The sequence below is a fragment of the Haplochromis burtoni genome, unplaced genomic scaffold, assembly GCF_018398535.1.
Source record: "Haplochromis burtoni strain Fernald_Lab_line unplaced genomic scaffold, NCSU_Asbu1 Contig_67, whole genome shotgun sequence".
Taxonomy (NCBI): domain Eukaryota; kingdom Metazoa; phylum Chordata; class Actinopteri; order Cichliformes; family Cichlidae; genus Haplochromis; species Haplochromis burtoni.
Window position 1 is genome coordinate 1,497,159 of NW_024582428.1, and position 17,687 is coordinate 1,514,845.

General features: G+C 38.6%; 1 protein-coding gene across 1 annotated transcript; it reads left to right on the forward strand.

Moving 5' to 3' along the window:
* Nucleotides 1-2,174: 2,174 nt before the first annotated feature.
* On the forward strand, nucleotides 2,175-16,663 carry trmt1l (tRNA methyltransferase 1-like). Its single transcript, XM_005937360.3, has 16 exons — nucleotides 2,175-2,275; nucleotides 5,467-5,562; nucleotides 5,709-5,771; nucleotides 7,792-7,905; nucleotides 8,118-8,182; nucleotides 10,402-10,558; nucleotides 12,316-12,436; nucleotides 12,521-12,600; nucleotides 12,876-13,128; nucleotides 13,590-13,802; nucleotides 13,884-14,074; nucleotides 14,249-14,315; nucleotides 15,195-15,358; nucleotides 15,436-15,501; nucleotides 15,922-16,048; nucleotides 16,207-16,663. The coding sequence occupies exons 1-16, from the start codon at nucleotides 2,215-2,217 to the stop codon at nucleotides 16,394-16,396; spliced, it is 2,028 nt and encodes a 675-aa protein (XP_005937422.1). The 5' UTR covers nucleotides 2,175-2,214; the 3' UTR covers nucleotides 16,397-16,663.
* Nucleotides 16,664-17,687: the final 1,024 nt, after the last annotated feature.

The following is a 17,687-nucleotide window of genomic DNA, read 5'->3' on the forward strand; positions in this document are numbered from 1 at the left end:
TTTTCCTATCGTTGCCTAACATTATACCGGTATTACCGTGAACGGTATAATATGGCCCAGCCCTATTATTAACTGATAGGCAAATGAGGGAAGTTTGAAATTTGTAAATGAGATGAGGGCTGAGGGAACTGAAAGTGTTTTACCCCTCCCTGATTTCCACATTTTTTTTTGCATGTTTGTAACATATTGAAACACAAGTAAATATGAATTGTAGTTTCTAGAAGCGGTTAGTAGTTAGGGGTTGGGGAAACTTTGACTGTGTGAAGAGGAGTGTACCCCTGGACTTCCCCTCGATTCCCCCGGAGGCCTGCGTTTGAGTCCAGCCTGTCCGGCCTTGACTATAATAATGACTGTAGAAGCTACCGGAGCACAGAGGAGAAGAGCTGGTGAAGCCTGGACACTGGGTGTTTGTCAAGGTCATAAAAGAAAAACATGGTCAACAACCCAGGTAGGAGGTATAATATCAGACACTGCTGTCCACACCTACTGCTGTAAAAATAGCTGAGCAAAATACCTGGTTACATCGAACTCACTGTAACACACAACGAATCCCACACCTACACAGGAGTAGTTGTAACGGATAATTGGATGTTTTAGACTGCCTCTGAAACTAATATTTCTTGTTGTGCAGCTTGTGCACCTGCTATGCCAACACTGGCCACATCACCATTTCGACTACCATCAGGTAAATAGACAGGATTGTGCTTTTTCAAATCATGTCCAGTCAAGAGAATTTACCACAGATGGACTCCAACCAAACTGTAGAAACATCTGATAGATGATTACTGGAAACAGGATGTATCAAAGCTCGTTTTTTAGTGTAATGTTAAAGGCTGTGAATACTGTAAATATTATATTTTTGTTTTCAATAAATTTACAAGAATTTAAAGCGAATTTTTTTCCACTTTGCAATTATGGAGCATTGTGTACAGAATCTTTGAGGTGAAAAACAAAATGACTCTATTTTGCAATAAGGCTGTAACATGAGAAAATGTGCAACAAGTGCAGTGCTGTAAATGCTTTCCAGATGCAATGTATTTTTGTCAGTAAATGACAGTGACAAAGTTTTCTCATGATAGTCTGTCCTGGTTTAGCAAAACTGTGCACCTACCCTTCTCTGCCGGAAGGATGATGATATTACTAAGCGGTATGAGTGCCGCCTTCTCCTTGATACTGATATGCTTACTTATATATTATATATACTTATATGCTTGGGTCTTTGCATTGCTAAGACAGGCCAAAACTTTAATCCACAATAACAGTCTGAATAGGGGAAGAAGCTGTTTGTGGAAGTGTGGGACCTGATTGTGACACACTAAGTATGTTTTAGATACTTATTTATATACATATATATATTTAATGGTTTATACCTTGTGTTGGGGGGGGGGGGAGTGTTGTGTGTGTGTGTGTGTGTGTGTGTTTTTTTTTGTCTTGTTTTTATGGACATGAAGTCTGCCAATAAAGATTGAATTGAATTGAATTGACCTGAGGAGTCAGCCAGTGTGTAGCAGGTCAAACAGGTGGTGGGATGCAAGACAGGAGGAGCTGGCGATGGCCTGCAGGGGTGGCAGAGCGCAGCCAGTAATTTTTTGGGTAGTGTTAATTACGCTCTGCGCAGCCTTCCTGTTCTCAGTAGTGACCCTAATGCAAAAGCAATGTATAAGTCATTGCAGTCATTGTGCAAACATGCTTATCACATGTTTGCTTAGGAAAATTAGGAATTGTCTCAAAACTGGTTTGCCATAGGGATGGGTGGTTCATTCCTTTAGCCATTACATTAATCATTTCATTTTTTAACAGTCAGTTTAATAATAAAATTCCATGACAAAATATTGCAACAAAAACGGAAAACCTGTTTGGAGACATTATCTTATAATTAGGTATGTCATAATTACAAATGTTCTGATCTTGTAATTCTTTTTGTCAACATCATTGAAATGAACCAGTAAGAGTTCTTCTTCACTTTCTATAGGCTACTTGCATAATTTGACACTGAAGGTATCTGGTTATCCTCAGCACGTTGCCAGGTATTCTGAGTGTGGTATTATTTTATTTGCAACAGTAACTAATTTTAGATGATAAAATGTGTATTAATCACGCTTCTGTCGTGAATGCGATGCGCTTCCGTAAAATGTCAAATTGCGTTTAAAACAACGCGCCCTACGTAAAGAACGTAGAATAGAACATTTCCTGTGTGTGCTGCTGTAGTTCGTAATGGCGGAGCTTAAAGAGGCGGACGCTGCTCAGCTACACCAGGAGGACGTCGATAACAAACGTGGGTAAACTGTAGCGCCTGCATGTTTGGTCGCTAAATTTGCAAACATACAATGCAGCATAAATCATACTACAGGCATTATTAATGCTACGCAGCCTATTTAACGGGAGTTTGAGTTTATAACTGCGGAACTAAACGAGGGCCTCAGCATGGAGCTCCGCCATAGGACCTAATAGTCAACAACATCAACGACAAAAAGGGAGGCGGTAATAGTACTCCGCTATCGCTTCCTGTTGCATGAGATAGTGCAGCTGGCCTTGAACAGCTGCTGATTTTAATGTGGTTTGAGTTGCGTTTTCAGTTAACCTGGTCTCATCACGGAGCTGCACTACAGGACCGCAGAGCCGCTCACTTCATACCGCTTAAACTGTTCATTTATTTTAACCGGTGTTCCAGCTTAACTGGTTTTGGTTTTCATTGGTGATGTTTGTGAACATTTCATCTGTGGACCCAAATTCAGGGCCCTATTCCAGGAAGCATGTCCAGCAAACCTTAGTTTAAAAATAAAATATGAGTTGGTCAACTTTATGATCGGCAACTCCGGGTTGCTCCAGAACAGCTGATCAGAGTAAGTTCAGTCAACTAACTCTGAGTAAGTTCATCCTGAGTTAGATCCAAAATGTATCATTTTAATTTAATATCCATACTCATCATTTAGCCAGCTTGAACTTTCATTAGATGAATTTGAATCCTAATTCTACGTTTGATTTTAGATCTAATGATTCAGCTGAAACCTGAAAGGTCAAAATGCAAGAGAGAGAAAGTGAAGATGAAATGCAGAGAGACTGATCAGACACAGTTTACTGATGGACCCAGATAGCAAAGAGTCCAGATGCATTCATCCACAGTTTAGTTTAACCTTCAATAAAAACAGTTTCTGCTATAACTCCAGTAACGATAAAGAATTCCATTATTTCTACCTTTTATTGGATAAAAATGCTTAAAGACAGAAACACTTTGCTTTAATGTTGCCAGTGTAAGCATTCGTCATTTGGTCAAATATTAACCTGATAGATGTTGGCTTCCTGAGATTCACTGTTTCACATTTAACAAAAAAAAGCAGGGCAGCATTTTACGAAGGAGTGTTAGGGTCATATTAAGAAAAAAATATTATTTCAGACTATTTTCAGACTTGTAATTCTATTTTGAGATAAAAGTCAAAATTTTGTTTTTTTGGAAAACATCAAAAAGATGATTAGATTACAGCTGCTTTACCCTTGACCCTCAGAGGGTATCGCAATTGTGGCAGTTTGTCCTGAAACAACAAGAGTAATCTCCACATTTCGACTGTAACTCTTTTCAAGGAAAGGAAAAGTGGCTAGGAGAATTGCTAAGAACTTGGGTAAAGACAAGAGCCTTGTGTTGTCAATTGTAATGACCTTACACTATTGTCCTTAAAAATGTAATGCTGGGTGTCACATTGTTAAGGACAGATGGATTGAAACTACAATGGGCAGAAGATGGACTACAAGATGCACATTTGCCAACACGTGTTCTCATATCAGTGATTTATGGAAGTCATATAAATGAGGACAGCCTGTGGACAAATATCCCTTTGTTCCAAAGGTTGGAATTTTAAAGATAGAGGAACTTTTAGGGCCATGTTTACAAATGTCTAAGCTGCCTTTTGAAGTTAAAAAGCTCATGGCTTTAAAGAGTCCCAGTGTTAGTTTTGTGATTGAAAGTTGTGAACAGGAGGAGTTTTGTGGCTGAAATATGGAGTTTCACTTTCAGGAGGAGAATATTTAAACCAGTTACGTTATCAGGCGAGTGAGTCATCTGCACTTCAAGTGGATGGCTCAAGTTGTTATTGCAGTGCCAAAACATCGGCTCTGTCCTGAAATTTCGCTCAGTCCTCACACTGAGCCCCACAATAACACTGTCTTTGTTGTGCTGTGAGCACATAGTGAGTGACTTGTTTTTGCTGACTCTGTAACAAATTAAGTTTTACTATATAACTGCCTACAAGATGCCAAAGATCAGTAAACACAAAATGTTCTTACCCTTAATGAAAACAAGGCTTCAGAATAATACCCCTATGGATGAGTTCACTTTGCCCACTTCCTTCTTATTGTTCTTCTACTGTTAGAAATCTTTAATGTTTCTAAATATTTATTTTAAATTATACAAGCAGTTGACTAGTTTTCGCCATTACATGAAATTACCAAAGCAAAATCCTGTCGTCCCCCAAAACACATTGAAAAACGTATTCATGCCGTCATCACCTCTAGATTGCATTATTGCAGTTCTCTGTGTTTGGGTCTTGACAAGTCTCTACATAGTGGTTTGGATCCACCCATTTATGGCTACAAGAAGTGCAAGAAGACTTAATTGTGGACCACATGGCATTAAACCATGAAACAAAAATGGAAATGACTAAAATGATAAGCTTGGCAGTGGATGGAACAACAACACTTGAAGGACAAACTGTATACCTACATTTATACCTGGAAAAAGGATAACATTGGAGAAGGGTCTCAAGATTCACAAAGGCCTAACCCAAGTGTCTGAGAGGATTAGCGAGGGCCTCGTGCTGATCACTTGTTCCTTAAACGTGCATCAGAACCGCAGATAAAGCCAGACGAAGCACAAATGGGTAAAACGTAAAGAAACTCTGTCTGGAAACATGATGTGATGTTCTTCTTGTTCTTGTTAATGTTGTTTTTAAGTTAAGCTTTTCTTTCTCTTCAAAGAAGTCTGTTAGTAACTTTTTTTTAAAGTGTATTCTGCTGACATTTATCTGAAATGCTTATGCCTGACATACTTAACAGTTGTGTGTGGTAGAGAAAAATCCAAATGTTCTTTTAATGAGCTGTTTTTTTTCTTTAAGTGTATTCAAATTTAAGTGGGGAGTAAACTTCAGTGGCAACTCCTTAACTTTATTGTTCTCAGGTTTTGTGAAACGATGTCAAATATTTTTTATTTTTATTGAAATAAAATCATAAAATCGAATTTCCATCATTTTCCTCTGACCTGTAGTGATTAATTTGGTATTAGTTGTCTAGTTTTGGAGAAGTTGGTCATAGAGGTAAATATAATAATACTACTACTACTACCAATGATGATGATGATGATGATGATGGGGTAATGATGATAATAATAATAATAATAATAATTAAAACTTTGAGCCATTGAACTCCTTTAAAATAGTTAAGGAAGTATTTTTCTTTTCTCTCTCTTCATCTCTGAAGGTGGGGATGGGGGCGATGGACCATTTGCTGCTGAGGAGACACTGAAGAGTGAAAGTGCCACAGATGATGATGCCAAACCCTCCATCACAACCGCTGGTAATTAAATACAACTCGATTTTTGTTAGGATTTGCATAACAACTGCATTCCTGTGCTCATCAGAATTGAATCAGGTAGCAATAATGACTAAACTTTAACTGGTCTTTGTAATAATATAACAAGTGTTCTGTTTTTCTCCAAATAGAGAGACACCTCTCCATTCAAACTAAACTGGAGGGCCTTGAGATGCTGGTTGACCTCAGTGGTGGTAAATTCATTTCTTTAGTTTTTATTAGACAGTCAGTGACAGACGGGCAGATTTAAAGACTTGTTGATTTGTTATTGAACAATTACATATTAGAACAAAATTGATTACCCCCCCCCCCCGTGAGATTTTCAACATAGCATTTCTAAACATAGTAGTTTTCCTTACAAAACGTCCTTAGAAAGTTTTCCTTAGAATTAAGTATTATTATAGTACACAGTAAATACTTTAAGAAAAAACAATAATAAAAAACGATGGATATACAAAGTTATCACAGATATTCCAAGTGTCAAGAACTGGAGGGAAAAGTAATGAAGAAATTCAAAGAGAGGCACACAGTAAAGAACAGGCAAGTGAAAAATAAAAAAATGAATAGTGAGAGATGTGTATAAAGACTCCAGTAAAACTACCAAGACACTAGTGAATAACCAATAATAGCCAAGCCGGGAACTATAGTGAGGAGACTCACAACAACTATGCACAGGAAGGGACCATTATGTTGCAGGTCGGGAAAAACTTTACTTCTGCAGAAGAGATGCCTTCAAGCCAGCCTTAAGTATGTTAAGGATAACCTAGAGACAGATTATACATACGGATATGTCCTTTGGTCAGATGAGATGAAAGAGCTCTAGACTCTTTGGTTATAGAGAATGCTGACACTCAGAGAATACTGTCGTCAAATAGAAACACTGTGGTGGGAGTATTATGAAATATTATCGTTTTAAAAAAGAACAGCTTTTCATTGTCCTCATCTGTATGTTAGCTTATTGATTATGTAATTATTTAGCTAATACCAATAAAGTAGCTAAATGACACAATAACAATCCCTCACCTTCAGTGTGTATTTGACAATCATTTCTTAAGGAATCCATTTCATACTTGTTAATCACTCTTTGTTTTTATAGTGCAGGGTGATACATTTTAGTGAACTTTAAGGGACAACGATAGGCATTTAAATTGACAGATATTGAACTGAAAATACAAACAGCTGTACAAATGTGCAACAATTCTTGTTAAGTTTAAAAAGGCAAAAACACTTCTGTAGAGTGCACCTCAATGATCTCATGATCCCTTGTAAACAAGTACCTGGGGAAAGTGGGAAGGAAACATTCTCTTATAACAGGAAGAGACCTCTCGCAGAACCAGGCTCAGGCACATCCTGGTCAGAGGGTAAAATGAAAAAAATAAGAATATAGGGAGACCAGTAAAGATGGGACAAAACACAAACTACAGGAGAGACAAACAAAACAGCAAGTAACAAATACCATTACTTCTAGATCCCGACCGATAGAGGATTTTTAGGGTTATACTGATATTTGGTCATTTCAAAAATCCAATATTGTGATATGTTAGCTGTGTTTCTTTTTCTTTCAGACACATGATACACAAACAGATTTCCCTAACATTAGTTATGTCGAGCTATTTATTTAATCATTTACACTTTGCTCAATTCTGCTGGTGTTAGCTCACCGTGTGTTGCCAACTGGGAATATACAGAGTGGCATTTCCTGGGAAAAACAGCAACACATGGTTGAAGGGTGTTTAATTTTAAAATGTTCATTTATTGGCCATATTAAATATTGATACTAATAGGGCTTGCAAATAGTTAATATCAGCCGAATGTATCGGTTTGAGGTTAAATTACACATCAAAGCACACTGATAGTAAATGCACAAGGTTGAAATTAGTATGTGTTTAAGAGGTTAGTTGACAATGAATCAGTAATTATTGATACTCTAATAATTACTTCAGTAATTTTTTTTGAGTCCTGTCAAATGTGATCAGATGTGTCAGATTTTACATGATTGAAAATTTTCACAGTTTCAGACGTTGTATCAGGATGTCTCAGCTTTTACCATTCAGACATTTATGGACAAAGTAATTATTGATTCAGTCCTGTATTTTATTTTATTTTTTACATTTGAAATAAAGTTATGTAATAGGTCACACACCAACCAATTTATTTTAATCAATAAAGCAGTTGATTAGTGTTGTGCTGATTTTTGCCTTTTTCGCTCAAAAGCTGGGCGGAAATCGTGTCCTCTGTGTCCTGAGGAGAAATTTAAGGCCTGTTACAGCCACAAACTCCGTCGACACCTGCAGAACCTCCACTGGAAAGTGTATGCAGAGTTTGAAGGTAGGAACAATACAAATCGACACACATACAACAATAACCAGCAGTCATCTGGTTTCAATTCAAATCTGCAGCAGCAAGGAGTTGTTTCTTCTGTGTGACTGATGCTGGATCATATTTTGTGTTTAAATTTGTCCTGGATAAGGGTGTGGTCACTGTTTGTACTCCAGGGATCTTCTTCTGTATCAAAATGTGAAAACTGTTTCTTTGAACAGGCTACAGGATGTGCATCTGTCACCTGCCCTGCAGAAATGTTAAGCCCAGCCTCAGCGGAGATCATGTGAGACACAAAACACATACACACATCATTTAGGTTTTTGTAAACAATGAAATGCTAATAAGATAAACATAAAAACAGGTAACAATTAACAAGTTTTAAGACTTCCTGAGTGTGCAGGGCTAAAGTGCTGAAATGAAATAAATATATGGATCTTTAACGTTACAGTGTGTAAGAGTAGATTGCACATTGCTGTCTGCCTCTGTGCTGTGTGTCAGCAAAGCTTTGTCCAGGCGTTGGTAGGATTTTTGTTCTATGAGACACATTTTCTATCTGCTGGTGATGCATGCGATGCAGGGGACTCCTGTTCTTGCTGCTCTTTCTGCTGCCTGAGGTCCTCATTAAGCACATGAGCAATTGTGGGCATCTTCACGTTGTACTTACAGATTTTTGCTGTTTCATCTTCAATAGTGGTTCTGACGCTCACTAGTCCTCGGCCTCCTTCCTTATGCTTAACGTATTTAGTTCAGTGAAATTTTATTCATACAGTGGTTGTTGAAAACCCCAACAATCAAATGACCACCAAACTCTTGGTGATAGTGAGAAGGAAAAACTTTTAAACTTTTTTAAAAGGAAAAGTTTTAACAGGAAGAAACCTCCAGCAGACCTAGGCTCAGGGAGGGGCGGCCAGCTGCTGCTACCGGTTGGCGCTAATGGGAGAGGGGACAGGACAAAAGACACTCTGTGGAAGAGAGCCAGAGATGAATGATAATTAAATGCAGAGTGGTGTATAACCACACAGTGAGCAAAAAAGGTGAGTGAAAGAAGAAATACTCATCATGGGGATCCTCCAGCAGCCTTCGCCTGTTGCAGCACAGCTAAGGGAAGATTCGGGGTCACCTGATCCAGCCCTAATTATATGCTTTATCAAAAAGGAAAGTTTGAAGCCTAATCGTAAAAGTAGAGAGGATGTCTGGCTTCCAAATCCAAACTAGGAGCTGAGAGCAAACTGCTCTGTTGGGATGATATGATACTATAACAAACAGTAATTTTGGGTTATGTACCCTATTTTTCAGACCATAAGGCGGGTTTATATTTGTATCTGTTTTTGATTCATCGACACTGTTGATGAATGGGTCTGTTTTCATAGATAAGGCGCATTAAGCGAAACAAAGCAGTCAGATAAATCAAACTTTATTAAACTCATTCTTCTTGCTTCCTCCACTTCTGTACCATTGATTCATTAATGCTGAATTCTCTGGCAGCTGCTCTATTCCCAGGTTGTTGCAGTATATTAATGACTAACCTCGTATTGTGGATGGATTATCTCAGTTGTTCTCCTGACTGAACTTTGGTCCATTTACAGCATCCTGCCATGCGATTGCATTTGTCCCTAACCATCAGGAACCCTCACGTTAACTTTTATTGAGTGGAAAAAAGTTAGCGTTCATCCTCCAGCTTCACTGTTTATGTTATGCTAACATAGCTGTGTCGCTAGCAATCACGTAGCAAATCAATATATAACAGCTAGTCCAACTTCAGTAACCCTACAAAAGTCACTGCTGTTTAGTTTTCTGTCTTCATTTATGTTGGAAGTGACAGCAGAGCTGTACCTTTTAATTCTTTCAGAAATCTCTCAGTCAGAACATGCTATATCATGTTTAGGTAGAAGCTAGCGAGTGGGTGAAAAATCCACTTCAAACCATATGGGGTCATTTTTGACCCCTGAGGACCACAGGTGTGATTATGTGCTGCCATTTAAAAATTTTAAATGATTCAAAAAAACATTCTCACTAAAGTTTAACATACAGCACTCTGTGGTTAGTCAGATAGTCAAAATAATCTAAACATTTAAATATTTTATTGTTTCGTTTAATTTTCGCTCAAAAACAGATACAAATATAAATAAATACAAATACTTTATGTAAACAAGGTCTGGTGGCCCTAAATTGCAAAATGAAAGGTAAATTTTGTGTTAATATGTTAATCTTAAGTAAAACTAAGGTGAACACTGAATTGATTGACAATTTGTACTTTGTACTTGAAAAAACACTCAAATGACATCGGGTCGTTTTTGACCCCTGAGGACCACAGGTGTATGGAAATCGGGAGGACAAGGGTTAAGTGCGCCTCATGGTGCGGAAAATACGGAATGTGGCAATACAGGACACTACAGCAACATTCAATTCATATTATCAGCATATTTCATATTCCTTTTTCTTGTGAGAGAATGATCTGGGCTTATATTTGATCACTTTGTTGTTTGTATACTTTCCCTGTAGGCATCTGGGAGACACGTCGCTCACTACCACTGCGTAGTGTGCTCTGTTACCATTGCCAGGAAGACGGACATGATTAGCCACTTGAAACGCCACGTAAACAAAGGGGAGACTGAGGCTAGCTACTCCGGGACCTCAGATGTCCTGTTTGAAGAGCCAAGTAAGAAACACTGAGCTAAGCTGACGTTTACAGTTGCAGTATTGATAAAAATCATAAAAGTCCCCTCAGAGGTGAAGTGAAGTTTATATTATGACTTCCAGAAAATCTCCCAAATGAAAGGTGTTTTATGGCAGGTCTGGACCCAGGGCCACTTGAAGAAGTTGACCATGAGCTGTCATGTTTACTTGTAGTAATAATAATAATAATAATAATAATAATAATAACTTTATTTATAAAGCGCTTTCAGACAAAGTGCTGTACAGCTATTTGAAAATAAAGAGATAAATTAAATAAGAGTATAATAATAATAAATAAGAGAACAAAGCAGAATGCACTTTGGGAAGACGGTGATCTATCAGAGGCAGGCCCTGCATCGTAACCATGTTCTCTGGTGACTATGGCCTCTCTCAGCAAAACCATGTCTCCTGCCATATCACAAAAAAATGCTTCAATAAAGATCTCAGCAACATGAAGATTGTGTCTTGGCCTTGAGATTTCCAAGATCTCCATCCAATCAAACATCTGGGGGGAGGTGTTGGAAAAAAAAATGGGTGTTTGTGAGTGAAATGGACACAATTTTAACATTTTAGAAACAATCAGAGATGGACCAGGAGTACCATTCAAAAATAAACACAACTAATGTCTCAGATTATGATTGTTTGTGATTTGTGACACAAATATAATTCAATATTGGCACAATCATCTCGATGTTGCAGAGAGCTTACTTCGGTCTAGATAGTAAGAGTTTCATCTTTGATTTCTCCAGTGCAATCCTGCTCCCACTCCAAGAAAGAAAATCTCAGTAAACATGTCCACCGTCTCATGGATTGCTGACTACTTGGGCATTACTCTTTGAACACATCAGACTTTGTCCAACTCGCAGTGTGAATAAGATCAGAGAAGCAGCGATTGCTACACAGCTTTTGTCTGTCTTGGCGTAGAATGTTGATGTGGTAGAGGAATATGAGTTCCTAGGTATCCACACTCTGAACATTGCTGGAGATTTTCTATCAGTTGTGGTGAGCACAGTGTACTTTGCTGTGGTCTGCTGGGGAAGCAGCATCACAACTGCCAACTGAATAGACTGTTTAAGACAGCTGGGCCTATGATTGGCTACAAAACTGGACAAACTGTGGTGGGGACTGTGATGGACCGAGTTGAAAAAAAGCAGGAGTCGTCACAGGAATTATTAGAAAAATAGGGTTTTCATTTATTTAACCCCCAAAAATTATATTTACAAAAGTCATAAATGTTGAGCTCATAAAAAAATGTCAAAAAAACACAACTGAACTCAGGTTTTGGATCATAGCAAGTAAGAAGTAAAGAAACAAATGGTTTGTCAAAAATCAAAATGAACTGGTATGAATGCATAAGTAAACTAAATGTGTGCGCTTACAAATAGAACAAATGTATCCAAACCAATCAACAAACTTATTGGAAACCAACGTGTGTTATTGTGTTTAAATAAAGAAATGAAAATACACAAGAGTTACCGACTTTGGCCATGGGTTTGGCCATCACAGGGACCATTGGACCACCTTTCAATTCTTAAAAATGGCTTATAAAGTTATTTATTGAGTCAATTTTCCAAATTGTTTTTGAATGTAAATTGTCTGTTATTTATTTTAGCTGTCTGCAGCTTAATTTCAGGGTTTTAAATGCAACACAGCTGTTAAACGTCCTGTTTTTGTTCTGCAAAATCACAAGGTATTAGTAATAAAAAACTGATCTCTCCGTCTGCTTTATTGTGCAAACAGGTCCGTCAGGTCAAGCCTACGAAATCATGAAAGAACTCGGAACAAATGTTCAGCTCCTCCCAAACCACACCACTCCGCAGAAGAGTGACACCTACTTCAATCGCAAGATGAAGCCCAACAGGTGGAGATGAGCTCTTGTTAAAATATGTCCAGTATGTCTCTGATGTTGAGAAATTAAAGTGGAATTTGTGGGGTTTTGTTTCAGGCAGCTGGTGTTTTGTTCGCTGGCTGTTTTGGCCGAGGAGAGAAACCCTGTTGAGTGTCTGGATGCTTTTGGAGCCACAGGTGAGTATGAAATGTACAGAACTCCACGGAAGAGTTTCATTTTAGTCAGGAGTTCAAACCAAAACTTTAAAAAAAAACCAACAATAAAATAACAGAAGTTTTAGCATAATCTTGTTTATTTTTCCTATAAAAATTCTATTCATTAAGCTTAGTTTAGTTCAAATCAGTTATTAAGAGGCTGGAAGGCTGTTTGTTCTTTGCAGTGACACAGAAAGTAAATTTACATCATGTCTCAGCAGTATTAGCTAATCAATTTCTTCTTTGCCACCTTTCAGGCATCATGGGCCTCCAGTGGGCGAAGCATCTTCTTAATGCTGTGAGAGTTACTATAACAGATATCAGTGAGACATGTGTCAAAATGATCAAAGAGAACTGCAAGCTAAACAACATCCGAGTGGACGGAGGCATGCGAGTTCCCCGGGGGTCTGACGCGGCCAGCGATGAGGTCGAAGGAGTGCCCATTGCTACTGTTGAGGTCGTCAAAATGGATGCTAATGTCATCATGCACCTGCGACCTTTTGACTACATGTAAGTGTGAAGGGTATCTTTTACATGGCAAGTTAGTAACGCTGAGTCATAAAAGTTAACCTCAGTTACTCAGTTACTGTAACTGAAGTGTTTATAGACTCAATCCCTAGTTTCAAGTTTCATTTAACATGACATTTATTTTGATCCAGTTAGTCAAAATGCGATCGTTCAGGTTGAGTCTAACTTGTGATGAACAACTACATAAGTTTTAAGTGTCTCTTAGTTTCTAAGTTGAATTGGAAACATTTATTTCTCATCTTGTCCAGTTTCAAAACAACAGGTTCCCTTTCAAAGTGGTTATGACCCTATTTCAATATAATCTTTGACTATAGCTTCATCTTTGTAGGGTTTTCATGTTATGAATCTAAATACAGTCTGTGTTATGGGTTTATGGGAGGTCCCAATTCTGTCAGAATGTCATTAAAAAATTTCTACTTCTTTCTATTTCATGAATGTTTCAGTCACCTAGATCCATTCGGTACGGCAGTGAACTACTTGGATGCTGCCTTCAGAAACGTCCGAAACCTGGGCATCATCTCTGTGACATCCACAGACACGAGCTCCCTTTATGCCAAGTCACCCAACGTCACCCTGCGTCACTATGGCTGCCACATTGTACGTACCGAATACTACAAGGAGTTGGCAGCACGAATGGTCGTGGCGACTGTCGCCCGGTAGGCTGTTTTTATTTTAATGTGGGATGTGATGCAGAATTAAATAAGCTTTTTATACTGATTAACTTCCATCGGCTGCAGAGCGGCAGCACGCTGCAACAAGGGCATTGAGGTGCTGCTAGCGGTGGCATTAGAGCATTTTGTGCTGGTGGTCGTGAGAGTCCTCAGAGGTCCTGTGCAAGCTGATGAGTCAGCCAAGAAGTTACGAAAACTGATGCACTGCCAGTGGTGTGAGGAGAGAGTGTTCCTCAAACAGGGAAACATGGTGGATGGTGAGTGGCTGAAAATCATATACTGTAGAGGATTCTTTACAAGCTTTTAAATCATGAAGCATTAAAGCAATTTAAGAATCTGTCACATATTTGGTGAGCTGTAGCAAATAATTGTAATTTTAATAAGATGCTGAAGTTACCTCATCATCGTGTTCTAATGCCTGTTTGTTTCAGACACATTACCCTGCAACTGTCATGGAAGTCTGCCTGGAAAAACAGCAGTGCAGCTGGGACCTCTATGGTAAACTGCACATAGCAACACCAGTCACAGACTGCTGCGTTCTCATGTAGCTGTAATAGTTTGGTGTTAACATCCATTCTCCTCCACTTATCCTTGTGCTAACATTTAATTTAAAACATTTTTGGGGCAATTAAATTATTTAATGGCCAGTGAAAGAAATGCTTTACCAAAATCCTGATACTTTAAACCATTTTTGTTATTGAAGGATGCATCTAACACCCACAAAAACTGGGTGCATAATTTAATGATAAAAACAAGCTTGTAAAGAGTCCAGAAAGAGATAAAAGCATGATATCACCACAAGAACCAACAATCAAGAACTATTTTAAAACTGTGTGGCTCATCCTGGCCCTAGTTCTCTATTCCTCTAATGCCTTCCTTAATTAGACTAAATAACCCATCTAAAGTCTAAATATGCAAGGTATTCCCTGAAAAAGATATCATCTGGATGGGAGAATGTGCTGCTCGAAAACCTGTATGTTTTTCCAAACTGCGCTTGCACGTCTTTTCAGATGTGCGAGCTGCCAATTCCGTCTTCCTCTCTTCTTTAGTTTGAAGGATGCTTTGTTTACATTTTACATTCCTTATATTTAAAACTTTGTTAGTCAGTCCAATTACGTTTGAGCCTCTGAAAGTGGGGGGCTGTTTATGAAAAATCGCTGATATCACAACAACAGCTCCCTCAAAGTGTTTATTTGTAAGGTAGATCCTACAATAATACACACAGATGGTAATGCAAAATGTAAATGGTGCTACAAAGTTAATACTTTTGTTAAAGACTTTCATTTAAAATCCTATGAAGTTGTGTACACAAGCAAAGAGTTAAAGTGTCATTGTCCAAATACTTACCAAGCTGTTTGTGTATGTGTGCATGTGCAGGTCTGGTCCTCTATTTAACACAGGCTTTCTGAGAAGGATGCTTTCTGCAGCTGTGAAGCACAGCATGGATGATATCCAGCCGCTTGTCAAAACCCTGATCTATGAGTCTGAGTGCAACACCCTCAAGTCTTTAGTCCACGGACCGTCTGCTCTCACCAACCAAGGTACCAATCTATCATCTGTAACATGGGTCTGATGTGGACATGGTTGAATCTTAAAAGGATCTTCTGTTCTTCTGCAGTGGAGTGCGGCATTGTCATTAAGACCTTAAACACTGGAGAGGAGTCGGGTGCTGCTGATCAGTCTGGTGAGTCAAAGTTTTCTAAGCCTCCATTATTCACTCAGGCCTCCTACTTGGTGTGAAATATTTTCACACACATGGACAACTGAGTGAAAACCTGCAGCAGACAAGGGAAAGGAGTAAAGACTGTGTACACAGACGGCCATACTCTAAGCATGCATGTGTCCTCTAGAGGGCAGTGCAAGCCTTTCCTGCATTAAAGAGATTCATGATGAATAAATTAACTACTTGGTCTTAATTTTAACACTTTTTACAGGCATCGTCTATTAAAAAAACTATTGTAGTTTTGTCCTAAAAATTTCCTTTACTGCATTATTTCAGACATATTCAGTATTCAGTATAACATATATGACGTTACATAAAAATGATTTTTGACTTCTTCATTTCCAGTTTTCTGTTGAGGTATAATTTTGAATTTTCCCGTAGGAAAGAGGAAGATTGCAGATGAATCTGGGAACTTTGTGAAAAAGCTCAAGTCTGATGCCGCTCTGGATCACCCACCATTCTACTACAGCATCCATCGCCACAGCATTCGTGGCATGAATATGCCCAAGTGAGTGACCTTTACCAAACTCTCTCAAGAATTCAAGTATTTTCACATTTTGGTGACTTTGCAACAAATAGGAAACTAATGACCAAAGTACAAAAACAGGCCAAACACTAGTCAGGATCAGAGTGCACCTCGCTGTAAATACTTTGTTCTGTGCACAGGTTGAACAAGTTCCTTCAGTACCTGACAGAAGCTGGCTTCAGAGTGAGTCGGACTCACTTTGATCCAACGGGGGTTCGAACCGACGCCACGCTGCTGCAGTTTAAATCTGTCCTCGCCAAGTACAGCGTTCCTACATGCACCAACGCTAGCGCCACTCAGACCAGCGTGAGCATGGAGAAAACGGTGTGAGCAAATAAAAGGCTTCACTACTCCACACCTGAAGTGAAACTTTATTTCTTTGCTTCTTTACGCCTGAACTAAATTCTCAGTCAGTTTCAGTCAAAACATGTGGTTTTTCTGAATAAACCTTAATCAAACATAAACCAAGGAAAGATATTTTTCTATTTGTACACAAAGTCAAGTGTTACAGATGGCTCATTTTATCTCTATTTATTTCTGCTGAAAATCTCTTTATTACCTTTTTGTTTCCCTTGTTTTATAAAAGCATCATAAAAATCTCGTCTCTTGCTGTCTTAGTAATTCTTTACTGGGCTCTAATTTCATTCTTTAAACTGTTCTGGTTTTTTTTTGTCCAGTGTGGAACAGGCGCACATGTTACCCAAAAGAGTCAATACTAAGCAGTGACATATGCAGAGAGACACCTAAGAACTACTATATTTAAAATGTAACCTGCAATAAGCATGAGATATACATTAGATATTTGTGTGGTCTGTAGCTCAGAAGGTAGACCAGGTTACATACTAATCAGAAGGTTGGTGGTTTGATGCCCGTCTGCTCAAGTCTGCATGACAAATATTCTTGGGCAATATACTAACCCAGGTAGTGTGTGAACGTTAGACAGAAAACACTTCCATAGAAAGAGCATAGGAAAAAAGTGCTTGTGTGAATGAGGCACGTTGTATAAAGTGCTTTGAGTGCTCAGAGTAAAAAGTCGCTGAATAAGAACCAGCCCGTTTAGCCATAGAACAGTGACACTGAAAATATTATCAGCCTAAAAAGTGATGAAAACAACCTTAGTGCATTCAGGGAAAAGAAACACATTAAAAGACTTCGTTTTCCAAATCTGTTGCTCTGTGGATAAGTTTGTTTTCGTTGGCTCTTTCCACTGGACATGCTAATATTGGGCTTGTCTGTTAGTCACCAGCAAAACGGTAACCGCAAACTCGAGAGCCATGGAAGTACTAAGAAACTGCAATTCCTCCCATGCATGGCTCCAAAAGTAACTAAGTCGCTGCAGATTTCAGCGTTAAAATGTCAACCTTTTCAACATTTAAAATCCGGTTTACAGTGTCATACAGAAAAGGGTTTCGGTCTCTGTGGGTACTTTCTTCCTAGCTACTGTGTGTGAAAAGCATCTTGGATGAGAAGTCAAATGTCAAGTTCAATTGCCTGCTTTTCAATCACTCGAGACTAGCATTGCTTATGTGAGTGATTTATTTGTTTCTTTGATCAACCAAGATGGTTGTGCTTCCACACGAGCTTATTCAATTCAATTTTATTTGTACAGCGCCAAATCACA

What these genes read in the sequence shown, in the direction of transcription:
- trmt1l (XM_005937360.3), top strand. Translation starts at nt 2,215, where the DNA reads ATGGCGGAGCTTAAAGAGGCGGACGCTGCTCAGCTACACCAGGAGGAC. An exon ending in CTGCGACCTTTTGACTACAT is followed by an intron (nt 13,129 to 13,589) that starts GTAAGTGTGAAG and finishes TGAATGTTTCAG; the next exon opens with TCACCTAGATCCATTCGGTA. An exon ending in GTCGTGGCGACTGTCGCCCG is followed by an intron (nt 13,803 to 13,883) that starts GTAGGCTGTTTT and finishes CATCGGCTGCAG; the next exon opens with AGCGGCAGCACGCTGCAACA.